Source organism: Tamandua tetradactyla, chromosome 7 (genome assembly GCF_023851605.1).
Source record: "Tamandua tetradactyla isolate mTamTet1 chromosome 7, mTamTet1.pri, whole genome shotgun sequence".
NCBI classification, from domain to species: domain Eukaryota; kingdom Metazoa; phylum Chordata; class Mammalia; order Pilosa; family Myrmecophagidae; genus Tamandua; species Tamandua tetradactyla.
This window is the reverse complement of record NC_135333.1, coordinates 94,249,017-94,269,553: the sequence shown is the minus strand read 5'-3', so window position 1 is coordinate 94,269,553 and position 20,537 is coordinate 94,249,017. Positions and strand designations below refer to the sequence as shown.

The 20,537-nt window shown below is 35.3% G+C and overlaps 1 protein-coding gene across 4 annotated transcripts in view; it reads left to right on the top strand.

Moving 5' to 3' along the window:
* SINHCAF (SIN3-HDAC complex associated factor) overlaps window positions 1–20,537 on the top strand; it is an 88,080-nt gene that overhangs the window by 62,613 nt on the left and 4,930 nt on the right. For all 4 annotated transcript variants that reach the window (XM_077170447.1, XM_077170446.1, XM_077170449.1 and 1 more), the window contains exons 2-5: window positions 11,503–11,650; window positions 12,929–13,028; window positions 14,564–14,690; window positions 17,689–17,839. In XM_077170447.1, coding sequence (XP_077026562.1) covers window positions 11,503–11,650; window positions 12,929–13,028; window positions 14,564–14,690; window positions 17,689–17,839 — 526 coding nt within the window. The remainder of the gene's footprint in view (window positions 1–11,502; window positions 11,651–12,928; window positions 13,029–14,563; window positions 14,691–17,688; window positions 17,840–20,537) is intronic.

Below are 20,537 nucleotides of genomic sequence, written 5' to 3'. Positions count from 1 at the left end.
ATGTAGCTCGCAAGTCGTGGGGACCCAGTCCCGACGGCACCCGAAAACCACCGTGGGGAAGTTTCGGGGCTCCCGCTGTCGCTAAGAAGGGGAAGTGAGGACTGTGGCCGAATTGTGCGTGCCGTTGTTGTCTTTGTGTGTTTGCGTGTGGGAGGGGGAAGCGGGAGGGGGAAGGATTCTTTTGGTTGGGGGGTTTTTGGTTTCACTTGGGGTGGTAGGGCGGAGCAGTTTGTTCTGGTAACTATGACCCCAGTCGGTTTCTTTGTTTTTATTTTCTCCCTCTGCCGTCTAACCTTCGATTACTCCAGTACTCGATGATTAGGAATTACGACTAAACCAAACGTGGACCCTGTCCAAGGCCGCTGTATTTACCCCGCCCCCCCAACGCTGTCCTAAAGAAGGTTAAGAAAACGCGATTTCCCCCCTTTTTTTAATAATTAAAAAAATCAATATGACCTCGTCATTAAAAGTACACTGAAAGCACCTGTTTTTGCCAGACTTTTGGCAAATCCTTCTGTTAATTTATGTTGCAAAATTGAACATTTGGTTGCCCCGTGTAAATTAAAGACTGAAATTTGGTTCTGGTGAATTTCGAGAAAAACCTCATGGCATTTAAAGAATTTGTATAATGATTCCGGGAAGGGGGATCTTTGCCCTAAAGATATGTCCGACTCAATGTTTAGGCATTATTCGCTGCATTATTTTAGGATGACCTTGAAGAAATGATCACGTAGGGGCTTGGAAGCTGCTTCTGGGGACGACACGGGGTAATGGCTAGCTAACTGTGGTAACTTCTTAGTTCCTGTGAACTGGAGTTGACCCTCTGGTTACCCCTCCTAACTTTTCAAGCTAACTTTTTTTTTGGTATGTAGCCCTAGGCATAGCTCAAAAATTATGCTGGTTTGACACATGGATGCTTTTTTGGTATTTGGGGTTTGCTTGCAGTCTAGACATCCAATAAGCAGCATCGTATTTGCTGTTTCTTTCCTGATTTACTCTTTATTTGAATTATGGTTAAAGATTGAAATCTAAAAGTGGCCATTACTAGAAAATAATGTAGCTCTCCTTAAATGCCGTATACCCCAACACTAAAACACAATCCATACAAGTTGAAATCCATTTTGTGCCTTTTCATGGTTGTCTTAGTAAATAGACACATCTCCCAAGTTTTGGTTGCCCCAGTTAACAAATACCAAAAGGCAACTAATATTAGCACTTACATTTCTGAAGTGGTTAGAAAGAGAACGTGTCAGGAAAATTGAAAACTTTGGATTTTGATAATTTTCTGGCTTTCTTTTGGGCATAGTTATTTCTCCGAGTCATGTATTTAAAATGCTTAAAAAACACCAAACGTAAAATGCTTATCAGGTACTTTACAAATAAAGTACACTGAAAAAATTTGACTCAATTTTATTAGTATTATAGGTGATTAAGGGCTAGAATGTCAATATCCTGGGAAATGTCATACAACATACAGTACTTAATGCTTTTTGTTTTAATAGTTGCATGATATCTACAAGGGAAATTTGATTTGATGAGAGTCGAGGTTGAAAAGACCATGGAGATGATGTCTACTGCTTTGTTTTTACCAACTCTTGTAGAGTTGGAGATGAGAAGTTTAATAATTGGTATATTCTAGAACCATGGTGGACAGCAGGCCTCAAGGCTGCTGCAGCATAGTATTCTTAATTCTGTATATCTGGAACCTTGGACAGTCCAAGGGTATTATCAGACTCTGGGAAAACCTGACATCGTTGCCCAAAATCAAGCAGTAATGATTTATATCAGAAAAGCAATTTGATAACGATTTTGCATTAAAAAAAATAAATGTTTTCCCTTGGGAATAGCTTAAGCTTAGTTGACATCTAAACCGACTTCATAAGGCTGTTAGAAGGATAAATGATGTAACATGTCTGTCAGGCAGATAGTAGGTGGCTCAAAAAATATGAAATCTCCCTTTTTCTTGAAGAGATGTTGGAAATGCCAACTGAGAAGGAAGGAAACACATTTGTTGATGCACAGTAGGTTAGTTGTTCAGAGATCCCTGGAGTTAAGGGACTGCCCAGATTCCAAAGCTGTGATCATCCTAGGTAAATTTCTTTGTTGTAACAGTTTTTTGTCATCTGTAAAATGGCAGTAAGAGTACCTGTCTATTACAGTTTGATAAATATTGACTGTTGCCTCACAACTTTGGGAAGTAGATATTTTAGGGAAGACAAAACTAAGGCTTGGGTGGTTACCTTGCCTGAGGAAACATTCAATAAAATGTGAATGGAAAGAATGAATGTCATATGGCCCTTCCTCCACACTCAGAAACCGGTTTTGGGAAGACACTGCCCTCAATTCCTGTTTGCCTTTCCTATTTTGATTCAACCATTTTACATCAGAATGTCCTGTCGAGACCTGGAGACCTACAAAATGCCTTTTCTTCCTTTCTTTTGCCAGGAGAGTGTCCTGGATCTCATGCTTGTTTGGGTTTTTGGGGTGTTGTAAGGTGAGAATATTTGGCTTTTTTTTGGTTCTTGGTTTTTTTTCTTGAAACTGTAACTAAGGTTTTCTGTATTGGAAATAATCTGGAAATGCATCTAGTCCAAAAGAAAGGAGTTTAGTATTAAGGTAGGAATGTTTTCTTGTTACACCAAAAATACAAAAGTCACAAGTGTACCTGCTATTACATACTCAAATACAAAAGTTGCAATTGACCTAGAATAGTTCATTTCTAGCTGTGTTTAGTTTCCACCTATTGTGAGTTTGAGTTGCCTTAATGTTATTTTAATTGGTTAATGTTAGTTTAATATGTGTTGTATTTAGGTAGCTTTCAGTTTGAGACTCATTTCTTTACATGCAATTTTCTTTTAATTCCCCCTGCTCCCCCTACTCCTTTGATTAGGGAAGAGATATTTTTCCCCTAGTTGTCAATGAACCCATTTGTTTACTATTAATCTTCTCTAATTTAAATCATTCAGTTTACACTTCCTGGAAGCCTTTAAACCTCACAATTGTTTTTTCTACAAAAGTCTGTAGAGTGAATGCTAAAATAAAGAAAATGGCTCCTTTCAAAAAAGATTTTAATACCTTTATTGTGGATATCATTTCCCATTCCATGCCCTTAAGTATACTATTTATATCCATTATAGCTACTCCACTTGTCAGGTAGTTAGCAAATTCTACCTGGTTTCTGCATACATAGGTACAGTCAGTACTGTACTGTAAGACAAGAGTTGATTCTGCCCTGCAATATAGTCTTCTATTGAATAGAGGAGATAATACTGTAAATCAGTGAAATCCTGTGTCCTAGGTTTCCTGATAAAGGAATAGAAAAGGTTTTGTAAAGAAGTAATTGTGAAAGAAATTTCCAGATTAAAAGGATGAAGGGGGGAACCATGGCAGACAAAACAGCTTGGGTAGAGGCGTGACTAGTTATTGAAGTAGTTTTGATACCTCTGGAATATCAGAATTCCAAATTGGGAGCTGCAGGTACGCTGGACCAGATCTTGAAAAGCTTTGAATTCTTTGCTAAGGAGTTTTAATTACCCTGCAGCCAATGTTTGATACTTTGAAAGGGATGATAGTATTTGCATTTTAGAAAGATAATGTCTGTTTGAAGGATGCAGGAGAGTCAGTTATGAGGCTCTGACTGGAGTTCAAGAACCATGATGAAAGATAAGCAGGCAGTGTGGATGGAAGGGATGTGAACCAAGAAAATGAAGAAACAGAATCTCTAAGGAAGGACCTCAAGATATAGTAGACATGGTAAGAGGTTGAGAAAGGAGTCATCCATTCGACTCCCAGATTTCTTGGTTTGACTGTTGTGGATGGTAACTAGCATAGGTTTGGAGGGGAAGATTGTTATATAGTCAATTTAGAGCATTTGCAAGTTAGGATTGCTTTGGTGAACAACTGGCTTTATTGATCTGAGCAAAGGAGAAGGTTCCCCAAGAGTACCCTATTCCAAAACTAGAAGCAAAATGATACCTGCCTGTGGGTAGGACAATGTTAAACTTGTCTAGGTAGAAACTGAGAAAGGAGAAGTAATTCCGATTGTTTGCCAACAGGTTCACCGTCATTCACACCTTGTCTCTGATAACATATGGTGAAACATTTCTAAATGTGGCTGCCTATGGAATCCATACTTAATGGAAAAAAATCTCTTCCCTAACCAAAGGATTAGGGGGAGCAGGGAGAATTAAAAAGAGAAAAGACTTGTACATAAAAGGACTGTCAGGGCTGAGTGTTTATAATTCGCCAGTTTTTGTGTTGGTGCTTTACAAAAATTATCCAGAACAGTTGGGATTTATTTTATTTTATTCTGTTTTACAGAAGAGGAAACAGGGTCAAAGAGTAAGGAACATTTCTGAGTTTGGGTCAGATCAGGTGTGTGCTACTGTACTTATCTGAAAATTGCCACACTCCTATTTTAACACTTTTGTCAAATTTCAGAATGGGAGCACAGCTTCACATAAAGGACTATGGCCCAGTGTCTTGACCTTAAAGTCTCCCTGAAAAGGCTAATTTCCTCTTTACCCACAGTCTTGGGTTTAGGATAAAACCTTTAGAAATTAGGATTGTTGTCTCAGTTTAATTTGTTGAATTTGTTCTGAGACAGAGTTTTATTTTTCTGTAATTTGCAAGTTTTATAAATTCAAGAAAATAAACCATATACATGTATGTACTGGTATTTTCTTTCTCTTGCTACAGAGTATCCCTGGAAAGTAGAAGTGAGATTTCACCCTAATATTACAGAGGGGCAAATAAAATTACAAGTGACTTCCTATTCAGTTGTACAGACAGAAGCAGAAATAGACTCCAAGTTGACTCATTACAAAGTGCCTTTTTCAGCAGACTCACTGGAGTTGCATTTACTAAAAATCATCGCTTTAAAGCAAATAAATACTAACTCCCCAATCTTTGCCGTTTCCTTATCTACCAGAATCTCACCTAATCTAAAATTGGGGGACCCTAATATCTTTTTTACACTATCCCAAAAAACCCAGAGATCTGGATTTGTGATTTTGTTTTTAACCTGTACTATTTCAGGAGAAAACATGTGTATTTTCAACCTTGACTTTCCTGTAGGAGAGGTTGAGTTGTAGGCCAAGTATGGATTCCATAGGCAGCCACATTTAGAAATGTTTCACCATATGTTATCAGAGACAAGGTGTGAATGATGGTGAACCTGTTGGCAAACAATCGGAATTACCTCCCCTTTCTCAGTTTCTACCTAGACAAGTTTAACATTGTCCTTTAAAAATGAATGAATAAAGTAAATTCATAACCTTTGATGCTAAGATGTGGGCTTGCCTCTATAGAAGCAAATGAGAGGAAATAATGGTGTTTAATTGGTCAGTGGTTTTCCTTAAGCGCTAATGAAACATGTTTCATTATTGGGGGATACTAAGCCAAGTGGCTTAGCAGCAGTAGAGCACAATACACTTTGGTCCTATAGAGGCTTTGTGGAGAGGGTTGCTCCAGTGACACTGTTGGGTTTACTAGATCCTGTATATATATATGTGATTAAAGATAGCATACCATTGACTACAATGGTGTCAAGGGTGGCATTACCAATTAGAGCAACTCAGGTATCCCTATTGCTTGTGATCACGGGTGATTTCAGGTTTATTTTTCTTCCTTTTTTTTTTATCATCTTGTCATCTGCTGTTCACCTCTAAAGGCATACATCTCCTTCACTTCTAAGCTGCTTTTGGTTCCTTTTGTCTTTGTTCACCACTGCTTCCTTCCCACTATACAAATCTTTTGCTTGTCTCTTAGCAGTTTCCTTCCCATTCTGCTATTCTAATCTCACTAGTCTGTTCTGTAGTCTGTCCTGTGGAATATATTTTCTAATATTTATCTTTTCATCTGTATATCTTTGAGGAAGTTGTTTAACTCTGGGCTTTTTCAGATTCTTCATTAGTTAAATGAAGGTGTGTGATGATGAGTAAGGTTATTGAAGAATGAAGCTCTGGTGAAAAAACAGCTGCATAGAAGGGAATAAAGTGAAAGTAAGCTTCTTTCATTCTTTAACTCAGGCAACCACTATTTGCTGTTTTTTAAAAAATTATAAAAATATCTAGCACCTTAAAGTTTTCATTTTTAAAACATACTATGGGATTATACTATATAACCATTATTCAGCTTATTTATTTCATAAAACAAGAACTCTTGGACATAGTTGTCTCTCTGTACATGCAGTACTGCATTCTTTTAAAGGACTGAAACAGTTTTCTGTAGTATGAAGACACTGTAATTGAACCAGTCTGCAAATACTTGAACATTTTTGTTGCTTTCCATATCTTATATATTTTTAAATGGTTTAAATCTGCTGATTTTTAGAAAGTAAAAGTGATGATTCGAATCTAAAGGGGGAAAAGAATCTAAAGGGTTTTGATCTATTGAAAACTAGCAACATTTTACATTGGGAGGTTGCTGTCCTAATTTGTGCATATCACAATTTCACTTCCTGTGACTGCATGGACAAGTTGGGAAGTTAACTATAAGTTGCTTTACCACTATTTACATCCTTCTCTGAAACCCATCTGGTCCACCCAAGTAGCATTTTGAGTTTTCAAAGCTGCTTTTCTTTTCTGTTTTTTTCACATGGGCGGACACTTAAAGGTGCTTTTGAATACAAAATAAACCTTTACTACCCAGAAGAATGAATCTAGAAAGTGTAGTTGGGAAAGTTATCATTGTAATAGCTATTGGTGTCCTTCAAGGAACAGATGGACCCTCTCCATTTTCCTAAATGTAAATGACTATCCTTGGTAAGATTTAAAATACAATAAAATATTCTGCACAATTAAGTTCTTCGCCTTTTTACTCTCCTAATTCCCTATTAAAAAGGATATTAGGCAGCTAAGATTTACATTTGAATATTGATACTGTTTCCTGGTTAGAGCTTAAAATCAACAAGCATTTGGTATTGTTAAACTTTACAGAAGGTCATTTTCAGACTTAAACTTGTTTATCATAAAACTTTTAAATAGCATCCTTTCTCTATTGCCTCTTTGTGAAGATTCTCTATCTTTCCCATTTATGTTATCTCGCACTTAGTAAATCTGTTTTGGCAAAGTTAGACATGATCCTTGCTGTTTGACTTCATAATCTTCTTAGATTAGAATTGGACCCTTTATATCTTTATACAGTGGTTTCACCCCTTTACTTTGTCTCATCAGTTGTTACGGTTGTATTCCCCATGCTTTTATTTAGTTGATCACTAGATTTATATGAAACTCACAGTTTTAAAGTGGAAGAACCCCCCCAACAAGTTAACCAAAACAGATATTTAGAATTATTACATTTTAAAAATTCGCTTTTTCTTGCCTGTGTATGAGCGATATTTTGTTTATACAGTTGCAGTTATTTCTCTGGTTGCTTTTGCTGATTTAGCAGTTAGCTTTAATCTTTCTGTCTAGAAGATTCAGTTAAATCAGACGTCTCTAATTCTATAGGGGTTGATTTGTCTTTAATTGGTACGGTATTTTAAAAATGTAGGGGTTCTTGGCTAACAGTAGCCAAAGAAATGTCAGTTATTTTTTTTACAAAATGTAAGGTCCTGTATAAATGGCAGCTTTAAAAAATTTTAATCAACAAATGTATTTAGTGTCTACCATGTGCCTGGGACTATTCTTGATTTGAGGTTACAAAAGAAAGAACAGAATTCCTAACACTGTATTTTTTAAGCAGGCATAGTGAGATAATTAACATACTGTAAAATTCACTCTTAAACTATATACAATTCATTGGTTTTTACTATGTTCATAGAGTTGTGCAAACATCACCACTATCTAATTTTAGAGGATAAATAACAGTTTATAATCATCATATAAAGCCCTTCCTAGTTTTTGGCTTTATCTCAAAGCTTAATTATCTCCTGCTTTCCCCAAACCTTAGGCCTAAGAGTAAGATTGTTTGGGGTCAGCCCTCATCTGTAACTATTCACCAATTAGGAAGCAGATGGCATAGCTTCCTTCTATTAAAAATATAGTTGCTGAGTGAGCTGAGGACTGTGAGAATAGATGGAAAAGTTCAAATAGTTTAACAGCTGACCATCACTTGAACAAATAACAGTATATTGTTTTGGGGGGCTCAATTAATATTATACAAATGTAGGACTAGGAAAAAGTATTTTAAAAAAGCATTCTGAAGAACCATCATACTTCTTAAAATAACAGAAATCCCCAGTTTAAAATCAGTGGTTCCACTTCCACGCACCACTCCCTCAATTATATAAAGTTACATAGCTTAGGAGGCCATTTTGTGTCCTTGGTTTTCCTCCAGAGATTAGGTGGGTTTTTAGTTTTGTTTTTTTACATGAGTGCCTGTAGATTTTGTGAAAATGCTTTCAGTTAATCTCAGGACTCCCCAAAGCACAAAATGATTAAACACCAACAACTGCTTAACTGAGTTGTTGTAAACAAAGCCCAAAATGAAACTCCTGTGTATTCGCTCCAGATTCCCAGGTGCCTCTCAAGTGCGGGGATAAGTTAGGGAAAGGTTTAATAGGTTTATTAAGTAGACATTCATTAAAAGGTTCATGCTGTACTCGTATGTTGCATCAGGAGCACGTATGTATACCTCTCAGTGCATTTACCACTGGGCACCACCTAGAAGAGGCTATCCTTAGATTTAGATCCCTTTTAGATGTTCAGGCTGAAGAATTTTGTCAGGATAAAAGCAAGGTCACAGGCAGAGTTGTGTGTGAACACTGGTCTTTAGGTAGGGGGTATATTGGCGTTCTGTGTATTTTTGCAACTTTCTCTTCATTCTGAAGGATGGGAGTGTCTTGCAGGGGAGCTGTTGGCTAAGTTTTTTTGAGGTCCCCACCAACAAAACAAGTTACATTGAAGATGAACATTTGATGCATAATAGCTGCTGATTAAAAGGAGAAAAGCATCGGTATTTAGTTATAACCATTGCATTCCTTAACAACTTGCCGGTTGGATAAACTGGTACAAATTATGGCTTTCTGGTAAAAATCCAGCCTCAATGAAGGTAATTATCTCTAAGGTAGTTCATATCTTAGAGATGATCGTAATGCTGTGTAGTTTTGATGACATGTTTTTGGGGGGAAGGAAGAGGATTGTGAGAGTGGAGATAGGAATCTATTTGTTGTAATAGGATTTGGTCTGTGTATTAATGGAATGAACTGGCTTTTCCTGCTGTATTTCCTTTGTCCTTGCTTAGAAGGGAGGCTGAAGTTTCCTAAAGCTATTGATGAAGCTAGCTCTTGTAAGAGGAACTGTGGACTTTTGACCTTGAGTCTAATATGAGGTGTTTGGGGAATTTAGGAGAACCACAGGATAGTGTTAGGACAGGAATTATATTGCATTTTAGCCTTAGAACAGGAATATAAAAATTAAAACATTTCTTTATGTAACTTCTACTTTACTTTCTTAGCACTTTAAAAAATTCTATAGTCCTGATTCATTTGATACTTACTGTTTTTTTCCAAAACAACCATGACCATTTCTTCAGAAGGCCATTTCCCTTTCAAGTTTATTTGAGTTTATTGTTCAGATCGAGAAAAAAATCTGCCTCATTTTTAATAGGATTCACTATACCTTTTCCTCAAAAAAAAAATCAATCCCCAGCTATTTCATTTAACTAAAATACCAACTTCAACGTAGAATGTTTTGTTTTCTAGTGTTTAGAGTTCTTAAACTGAAGTAACTAACTTTCTGTTAGTTTAGACTTACTAAAATGCATCAGTGATTTCTGTACCATGCCATACCCTCCTTTGCCCTCCTCTCTCATCTGCAAAAACATTGAAGAGGAACACTTGATTCACAGTAGCTCTTGTTTAAAAGGAAAGCTTCAGTGTTTTAATTATTTGTTAATAAAAATCTTCTAAAATATTTTCTTAAAAATGAATTATAAAACCCCTGTCCGTATTTCAGAACTCCTCTTCCTAAACAACAAAACAAACAAAAAAAATAAATAAAACCTGGATAATTGGATAGTTATTTCTGAATCACTTTCCTTAGTGGAATACTAACCAGAATTGGAATGGAATGGGATCAAGCAAAAGATAATACAGAGACAAATACTGAAGCTTTTGTTTCACTCAAACATTTAAATTTGTTTATAAGACAACTTTAAAAGGAAGTTATTTTGTAGTTCTGTTCTCAGAACTACAGGAACAAAGCTGATTGGTAACAATTTTTTTGATGCTTTATATGATGATTTTGTGATAATTTGTAGTTTTATATACACCTGCAGATCTTTTGTACTTGTCCATTGGGGTTAATTTCTGTATTCGTTGCCTTTTCATCACCTTCTTAGTTCAGGTATTCTGGTAAAGTTGTCCCTTGGTGCAATTGGTTTGGATGTTCAGATTACTTCTCCTAAGGTGCAGATTTATTGCCATCTACATTTTTGCTGTCTACAGCCCTAGAGCTATTTCTTCCTTGAGATCTTTTTGAGGATGGGAATCACAAATTTCATTTTGTGGATGTCTGCCTCCCACTATTACTTTCCCTTAGGCATATAGCATCAGAAAAGAGCCCTAGAAACCTTGAAACAACTGAATGACAAAGCAGTGATCGGGCAACATAAGCTCATTCTTAATTTTTAAAACATGATTTTTCTTGAATTCTAACCCTGAACTTTTGTGAATTTACATCTTCCTTTTAAGCACTTTCAATTCAGGGTCAAAGTTTGCATGCTTAGAATTTCCCATTTATCACCGAAGAAATCCCCTCTAATAGGGCAAAGTAGTGTGGGTTGATGCAGATTGAGTTACTGGTGTGTTGAGTCTCATGGTTGTTGTGATAAATGCTCAAAACTTCCCCAGATTTCTTAAAAGGAAGAGTCAGTCTGTATGGTAAACGCCACTGCCCTCTTATTTTAAAAAAACTACCTCCGCTACCCCAACCTTCAGCAGCCACCACCCTGATCAGTCAGCAGACATCAATATCCAGGCAAGACCCTCCACCAGCAAAAAGATAACGACTTCTTGGAGGTGCAGATGTTGGTTGACATTTTTATTTTCCGTGGGCAGGCACCCGGGTCTCTGGCGTGGCAGGAGAGAATTCTGCCTGGTGAGCCACTGTGGCCTGCCCTGGTTAGCATCTTTTAACAATAAAGTATTTTAAAATTTGAAACAAAACTTCCCCAGAATGGAATCGCATTAATGCAAAGTTTGAAAAAAAAGAAAGAAGGATGTGCCCTAAATTTTAGGATGCATTCTTGAATGTGTACTTTTTTTCAGGATTGGGAAGATAGTCATTTTCTGCTTAAAAAGTTGATTAAAAAAACAAAACACAAAAACAAACTCCTCCATTTTCAGATTGAGGTTTTGCCTGGAGGTTAGGAGGTAGAAGTCTCCTTAAATAACAGCTTTTCTGCCTGTTAAGAATGGATCTGGTCTTCCTTAGAGCCCCCCCTCTCCAACATGGTCTGGTAATTCCAAGTTGCTTGGGGGTGGGGTGGAGCAGCTCTCTTTAATGGTTTCTTGTTATAGCCCTCAACAAAGCTGTGTCAATTCCCTTGGCTTTACAGACTATTGCACAGAAGAAAAGATGTTTGGTTTTCACAAGCCAAAGATGTACCGAAGTATAGAGGGCTGCTGTATTTGCAGGGCTAAATCCTCCAGTTCTCGATTCACTGACAGTAAACGCTATGAAAAGGACTTCCAGAGCTGTTTTGGGTAAGATCATTTGATGTAAATAAGCATTTATATGTGCCATTCTTAGAGTGAAAAACATCACAGTATATGGAAATATTTCCAAGCAAGGTGATTGGAACAATGTGATATCTTGATTAAAATCACTTATTTTAATCTAGCTGTTTAAGGCCCCTGAGTTTAAAATTGAATCAAACAGTACTGACAACCTACTTTTTCCCAGATTATGAGGAGCTGCCAGATTGTGAATTCCCCTGTAGTTGTAATTAAACACAAACGCTTTGTGTTGTAATTAACTTCATTATGTATAAAGGGATTTTAAAAAATAACCCGTATTCTCTCATAGTAGTAATTTTCTCTTTTTGTTTATTTTTCTGAACAATAGAAATGTATTTTAATCTAATCTGCAGAGATAGATGGTCATAGCAAGACAATGCACTGCCCTGAAAAACCTATCAGGGTCTGTTAACTTTCATTTTATAATCTTACTCCTCATATATCTTTTGACAGTAAACTTCTGCTTAATAAAATGGAATTTACTTTCCAACAAATACGTAGATATGTTTAATGTTGACCCATTTCCCATCTTAGAAATTAATTTTACCACTCTTTCTTATCAAAACATTTGTTGCTCATTTTTTGTTAATCATGGACTTTGTAGTTATTTTGAAGGTTGCCAGAAAGAGTCTATGACAATCTTGTCTTTATATGTCTTTTTAATGTCTTTATTTCCAGTTATATACATAATATATAATATCTGTATTTTTCCATTTGTATTTATAATATGGGAAAAAAGGTACTAAATGAAGGTTCCTCAGATACATAATTAAGAGTTTGGTGACTTGTCCTATAGATTTTTTTCCTCCTATGCAGATGTAATCTCTTTTAAAAAATTTTAATACCTCTCTCATTTTTGTTTGTTGTGAAACTAGAATGTTAATGGCGCATTATTTTACTCAAAAGGATTTTTTTTTGTTCCTTCTCAAGTATCTACACATTTCAAGAAGGATTTATTGGACACTTTTAAAATCCTGGTGATCAGGATCTTTTTAAGATCTTAAATTTTATTGTTTAGTTTTTAAAACATCTGTTTTAAAATGACCAAACTGCAGTACAAAGATTGGTTCATTGGATCTAGAAATTATGTTTCTGAAGCGTAATTCAGAAACTATAGAATGGGATCATCTAGGACTATTAGAAAGTACACTTATAGACTAAAAATTGATAATAGTTTTTTTTTTTTTTCAAAGGAATGAATTCCTTAAGGTAAGGTAGAATAATAAAGGTTTGTTTTCTTAACAGGTTGCATGAGACTCGTTCAGGAGATATCTGCAATGCCTGTGTCTTGCTTGTGAAAAGATGGAAGAAGCTGCCAGCAGGATCAAAAAAAAACTGGAATCATGTTAGTTTATCATCTTTTTTCAGCTGTACCACCTCTATTATATTTAAAGTAGTAATTTCTCCCCTGATTTAGGAAGTAATATATCCCCAGGGAGGAAAAGTCTGAAAAGAGTAAAGAAAAACACTAGCTGCTGCTGAGATGTAACCACTTAACGTTTTGGCCTGTTTGGCAGCAGAATGGCCTGGTTTGGCATTTCCCTTTAGCTCTGTTTGATATCCCCCTTTTAGAGATTCACAGTGCACATTCTCATATTTTTAGATTTAACCCAGCAATTCTTAGTTAATGAGACTTGGAGCCCTTTTTCTTATGTTTGGATAACGTGTTTGAGCCAGACCTGGATTTAAATCTTGCCTTTACCATTTATTAGCTGTGGACTTGGGGCAAGTTACAATTGTAAAATGTAAAGATTATAGCTATCTCATAGGACTGTCAGGAGAACGGAAAGTGTTGGTATATAAAAAATATAATACACAGTAATCACTCAATTAAATGGAAGCTATTGTTATTCTCTACATTTGAAGCTAATTGAGATCTTACTGGCATGCAAGATCTTTTCCACTTTTCCGTGTCACTAGAATTCTTCATAAAATATAAAGCAACACTGTTAAGCCTACTTAATTCTTAGTATGCCAGCTTTCAGAAGATCTGTGCAGTTTGTACAGAGTGTTTGTTTTTAAATAGTCAGGAATTTTTTTTTTAAACTTTTTTTCTGCAATAGCCTTCCACTGTCCTTTGGGGACAATTTACTTTGTATCTCAGATTTCTGTGGGTCTGTGAACATATAATGAGTTTTTCTTTAATACTTCATCTGGAGGAGATCCAAATTGTAGTTTTGAAGGTGGTAGCAACCTTCTTACATATGGGTAGAAATCAACAAATAGTAAATGAATGAATGCATAAGAAATAGGACTATATGGAGCTAGACCAGTGGCCCAGCTAGACTGGGAGAACGTACTATTCCCATCATGTACCTGAGGACTGAGAGAGTGTGTAGTGAAAAGAACAGCAACATGGATCCAGAGACCTCAGTTTTGTGTGTTGTCCGCCTCCCCTCCCACTCTGACTTAGTTTAGTTTGAAATAAGACAGAATACATAGTCTGTCTTTGTTTTCCTTCACCCTAAAATTGGGGTAACAAAAATTGACCCCTTATTGTTTTGTGGTGAAGGAAAGAATCAAAGGTATTTGAAAGCTTTTTATTAACTGCAACACATCATCCTGTAGAATGGTAGTTTTATAGTTAGGCTTAATTTTCCTTAACCTAATTGGTTCATTCTCACATCCAATAATGTTACCACATATATAAATCTATTTAAATTGTTGTTCCAGCGGACTCATCCTATTAACCACTTCAAAAAAAAACCTCACATAATAAATAGTATTTATTCTTTAAAGTGCACATGGACACTCAAACTCTTCACTACAAAACTCTGGTTCTCAAGTTTGTCTCTCTCAGGTAGACATGGGTACAAACCACAAAGGGATACACAAGTGTCATTTTTAAAATGGTATTAAATATTCAGTATTTTCTTCCAGGTGGTAGATGCAAGGGCAGGACCCAGTCTAAAGACTACATTGAAACCAAAGAAAGTGAAAACCCTGTCTGGAAATAGGATAAAAAGCAACCAGATTAGTAAACTGCAGAAAGAATTTAAACGTCACAGTAAGTTTGAAATTGAAACAGTGCTTAATAATTGTTTTGTTTTGGCTGGGATGGTAGTATGGGTGGTATATGGTATGTGTAGATAATTTGTTGCTTTATAAAAAGAGAGGGTCTAGGGTGGTAGAGATATTTACTTCTATGAAATTTTGGAAGTTCATCCAGTATTCCAACTTTGGAATATTGGTGTCATAAAAGTAATTTTACTAGTTAGCCACTTCTTCAAATAGTATTGACACCACTGTGATTGATGTCTTTTTTGACATCTTAAATGTTGTAGAAGGTGCACCTTTTTCTAGTTTGTTTACTTGATTTTTATGCATAAGGAAATTGAAGCATGGAGATGTACAGAATAGTTTATAAATAATCAGTGGACAATCTAAGACCAAAGCTCAGGGTTTCTGGACAGTAACTTTACATGTTGGAGTAATGCCAGCCTCAGGACTTTCAGGTTTAAGGGGGGTGGTTTGTACTGTGGGGAAAGGAGAGAAGGATGTCAAATTAATAACAGTTCCATACACTGCAAGAGGATGCGGAGGAGACGTGATGATGCATCTGTATTTTGGAATTTAGATTTTGGGTTTTCAACATACACACACACACACACACACAAACACACACACACCTTACAGACGTGATGATGCATCTGTATTTTGGAATTTAGATTTTGGGTTTTCAACACACACACACACACACACACACACACCTTACCAGCCATCCGGCTTTAATTCCTGGAGCCTAACCATCCCCCAAAAAAGTAAATACTGTGCATATAAAGTGCATTATATAACATCCCTATCACTCCCAGACAGCATTGTTGAATTGAACACATTTGTAAAAGCAAAAATGTTAAGTGTATTCATATTAAGTGGAATAAATAAAGACTAAATAGGCTGGTCAGATTTGGCTGCCTAATTATAGTTCAGGTTAGGCCACTCTATGTTTTCAGAATTATAGATAATCAGTTGTGGTCCTGTATTAGAGTTTTCAGGACTTTTGTTGGCAGGGGAGTGGGGGGTTTATAGGACCAAGTTAGACTAAATATTACTAATCAAGACAAATGGTGCCATGCTTATTTTGGGATAATAGACAAAGTCTTTGCCATGTTTATATATTTTTTTTTTTTTAAAAGGTCAAGGCACTACAATTTCAAATGGTTCAAAGATGTTAACCACTTTCTAGGACAGTGGGCTTTCTTACCCAGTTAGTGTAGAATTGACTGCTGCTGCAGTAAGTATTTTAAGAAGTCTTTTAAACATTCCATTAAGCTCATTCTTTTAAAAGCTGCTACTTAAGTGACGTTAATTACATTTACAGTGTTTTGCCATTACTACCATCCATTACCAAAACTTTCATCACTTAAAACCAGCTCTGTATCCATCCAATTCTGTAGCCATTATTTTGTTAACTTTTGTTTATACAAAATATTTGTGAGTTTTATTCAAACAAGTTTTCTGTCAGCTTCTTCTCATGCAACATAGAATTCAGGATTTCATGTCTAGTAGTTACTTAATAAATATTTGATTGGTCTCCAAATTGAAGGATTGCTCTATCCACCTGTCCTTGGAGAGGGAATCTTTAGCTATAGTTAAGATGTGTGGTAGACTCAGCCCATATTTCTTGTATTATTGATGTGGCTCTAGAATAGGAGCATATCCTTAAAGCACAGTGATTATATCTTCTTAACTAAAAGATTTATTTTTATGGCTTTTAAATTTATATAAAATCTTCCGAGGGCAAAAAAAATTCAATCATGTTTAGCCTTGCATGTAATGAAATGTGTTTAATTCATATTAAATCAGGAACTTTTTTTTTTTTTTTTTTGTCTTTTGGTAAGGTACCATTTTTCTTTGGCTTTCAAGATACTTTCTTTGCTAACTTTAATTTTCAAAAGTTTAATTATGGTATGTCTTGGCATCGATCTCTTTGAATTGGTCCTCTTTGGGCTTTACTTGGCTTCTTGAATATGTAGGCTTCTACCTTTTACCAAATTTGGCAAGTTGTCAACCATTATTTCATAGAGTACTTTATCAGCTCTTCACTCTTTTCCTTTCAGTGCAGGACTCCAGTGAAATGAATATAAGATTTTTTGTTATAATTCCACTGTCTCGGCAGCGCTCTTCCTTTTTTTATTTTTTTGGCATGGGCAGGCTCCGGGAATTGAACCCAGGTCTCTGGCATGGCAGGCAAGAATTCTGCCACTGAGCCACTGTTGCACCACCTTCTCTGTTTACTTTTTATTGTTCATCCAGTTTCTTTCCTCTGTCCCTTCCATTCTGTTGTTGGATCCATTCATAGAACTCTTAATTTCATTTATTTTCTTCGGTTCTAAAATTTCCATTTGGTTCCTTCTATCTTTCGGAGACTTTTTATTTCTTTCTAGCTTTTTTATATTTTTATTTGCTTCAGGTATGTTTGTAATTAATTGTTCATGAATCATTTTTGTCATGCTGCCTTAAAAATATTTGTCAGATAATTTTAACATCTCTGTCATTTTGGTGTCAGGATCTGTTTGTCTTTTTCATTTAGTTAGAGGTTTTCTTTGTTTCAGGGATTTTTTATTGAAACCTGGACATTTTCATATTGTTAGGTGACTCTGGATCTTATTTAAACCTTATCTGAGAAGGGAAAGAGCAGGTGGGGGGGATCACCTACCTCATTACTGCCACCTGGTCTTAGAAGTCAGCGTCTTGAAGTCCCTACTATTCTGTCTTCTCTCCACCTTTCAGTGTCTTTTTAGGTTGTTTTACATATAATATCCAGAGGTTTTAGTACTCATTAGCAGCAAGAACAGGGAAACTTATATCTACTTCATCTTCCTGGACGTGAAAGTCCCCGTTTTCTTTTACAAATACTTTGGCAAAATATTTTCAAATACCAGTAGAACATAGAAAAAAAAATAAATTCTTTTTCTATTTTTACCAGCACTCTTAGTGTTTTTTGCTGAGGTTTAGTCACATCGATATATAATGAAATTGAAATTTTTTTCTCTCTGTTGCAGATTCTGATGCTCACAGTACCACCTCAAGTGCCTCCCCAGCCCAATCTCCTTGTTACAGTAACCAGTCAGATGATGGCTCAGATACTGAGATGGCTTCTGGCTCTAACAGAACACCGGTCTTTTCCTTTTTAGATCTCACATACTGGAAAAGGTAAAAAGCAACAGAAAAATCTCTAATCAACAGACTTCTAATTGCAGGCTTTTGAAATTTCAATTTTCTTAGCAATTAAGTGGCATTAGGCAAAGAGCTGATACTATACATGGTTAGAATTAGATTAAGTAGGAATGGAGTAGAGAGTTGGGATTTGTATGTTCTCATTAAAATTGATTTTAAATAAAAATCACATTAGGGAACAAATTTCTTATAATGGAGTTGATTAGGTTTTCTGACCAATTCTCCCACTGACAAAAGTATATGAGCAAGAAATATTTTTCAAAAAATCTTTTAAAATGGCATGATGAGTGAGCAAGTTAATTAGGAATACTCAGAGGTCAAAAGCTAAGTGAATGTGAAACCCCAAAGTCCAAAAAAGTTAACAGATTAGAAAAGAGGAAATATTCATTAGGGATCCTAGGGTTTTTAAGTTCACAGATCCAAGAAGCCTAAATAAATTAAAAGCAAGATAATGAAAACAATTCATCCATACACACATCATAGTAAAACTATGGCTCATGAAAGACAAACAAGATCTTTAAGAAAGAATAAAGACATTTTCAAAGGAACAACAAAAAGAAAGCTGAATTCTCAGTATCCACAAAGCAATCCAGAAAACAATAGATTAGCATTTCAACACTGGGCCAAGAGATAATAGCTCTCAGTCTAGAATTATGTATGTAGCATAAATATCTTTTTTGTGAATGAGGATGTGTTATAAAGACATTTGAGCTAAAAAAAGAAAAAGTTTGCTGCCAAGCAGACCCTCACTAAAGAAAATTCTATAGGCAGAGGAAAGAGCTCCAAGTTGTAATTTTGAAAAGAAGGATGAATGAAGTAGTAAATATTTGGGTACATTTAAACACAGTGATGGCAGATGTGGAAGTAAGAAAAAAGAATTACATATAAACAAAGGTGATAGAAATGAGTGTCCTAATATCCTTTGTATTATTGAAAGTAGATATATTGAATAACTTCAGATTTTGATAAACTATGTGCTATATTAAAGTTTTTAGAGTAACCACTGAAAGAATAAAATAAGGATGCAAAACTTCCAGAGGAGAGGGAGAGATTAGGGGATTAGAGTGAGAGAAAATACCCAACACAAAAGATACCAACAATGGAGAGAAAAGATACTGGGAAATTTAGGGCACATAGAAAAGTATATGGTAGAAATAATTTGTGGTAGAAACAAACATAAATAGATTAGTAATCACAATAAGTATAAGTGGTAATGATTCTAATCAAAACACCAGGGTTGGATAATTAGAGACTGACTAACCAAAGAAAATCCAGCTACATTTTGTGTACCAGAAATGATGAATAACATTTAAAAAGAACAGGATGGAAAAAAATATACTTAAGAAAAGTAACTGAAAGAAAGTTCATGTAGCTTTAATATGAATGAACATAATAGATTTTAAGTCAAGAAAAGGATTATTAGAAGCAAAGAGGTCACTCACTATACATTGATAAAAAGTTCAATTCCCCAAGAATATTAAATATTTTAAAACCTCTCCATTTAATTAATAGCTTCAATAGCGTAAGTTGACAACATAATACTGGAGAAATTGCTAGATGAGCTATTATAGTTAGAGATTTAAAAAATTATTCAAATGGATATATCAAGCACACAGATCATTAGGGTTCTAGATGATTAAAACAACACAATTTACAAGTTTGAAACAAGCCCACATATATATATAAAAACTTGGTATGTGATGCATGGTGTTTACAGAACAGTGAGAGAAAATGGACTGTTCAATAAATGTTTCTAGGCTGTTATAAAGAACGTAGATATCTATGTAGAAAATTATACATGGATCTTAATCTCATACGATACACAAAATCAATATAAAAGTATCTTAATGATCTGGGTGAGAAGGGATTTCTTAGGATAAAAAGCCAATCATAAAAGAAAATGGACAAGATTGATTACATTAAAATGAACATTTTTAGGTTTTTATCAAATGACATCATAAAGGAAGTAAAATGTTATCTAACGTATTATTAGCATATGGATATATAAATGACTTACAAAGGAAGAAAAAGAAAATAAATGGACGAAAGACTTGAATAGTTTATATAGAAGAAATCCGAATAGCACATTAAATGAAAACTTGTTCAACTTTAATGATAAATCAAGGAAATACAAATGAAAACTTAAGTGAGATGTCAATTTACAAAACATTTGTCAAAAACTAAAACCCCCCATTACCATGTTAGAAAGGATATGGAGTCACAAGAACACTTCTTTGTGAAGTGTTAACAACCGTGTTGATAAATAACTGGCCATTTGAGCAAAGTTGAAGATGTTTCTATCCTCTGTCCCAGCCATATAATCCAGAGAAAGCATATACACAGACGCATATAACAATGTTTGAAGTAGTAAAAATTGTTCATGAGAGAGACTGGATAAGTAGTGTATGTATACAGTAGAATATATTTATATAATAAAGCTGTATTCTAGTTATGTATGAATCTCATTTACCTAATGTTGAGCAAAAAAGTTGCAGAATACAATGTGATTTCAAATATATAAAATGTTACAAATAATATATTTGAGTATTCAAATACAAATAAAACTATGAGATATATAAAGAAAAAAGGGCAGTAAACCTAAAATTCAAGAAGAGAGGAAAATAGGGTGGCGGGCATGGAAAGGGGTTGGGAGTGGCATACAGGAGATTCATAG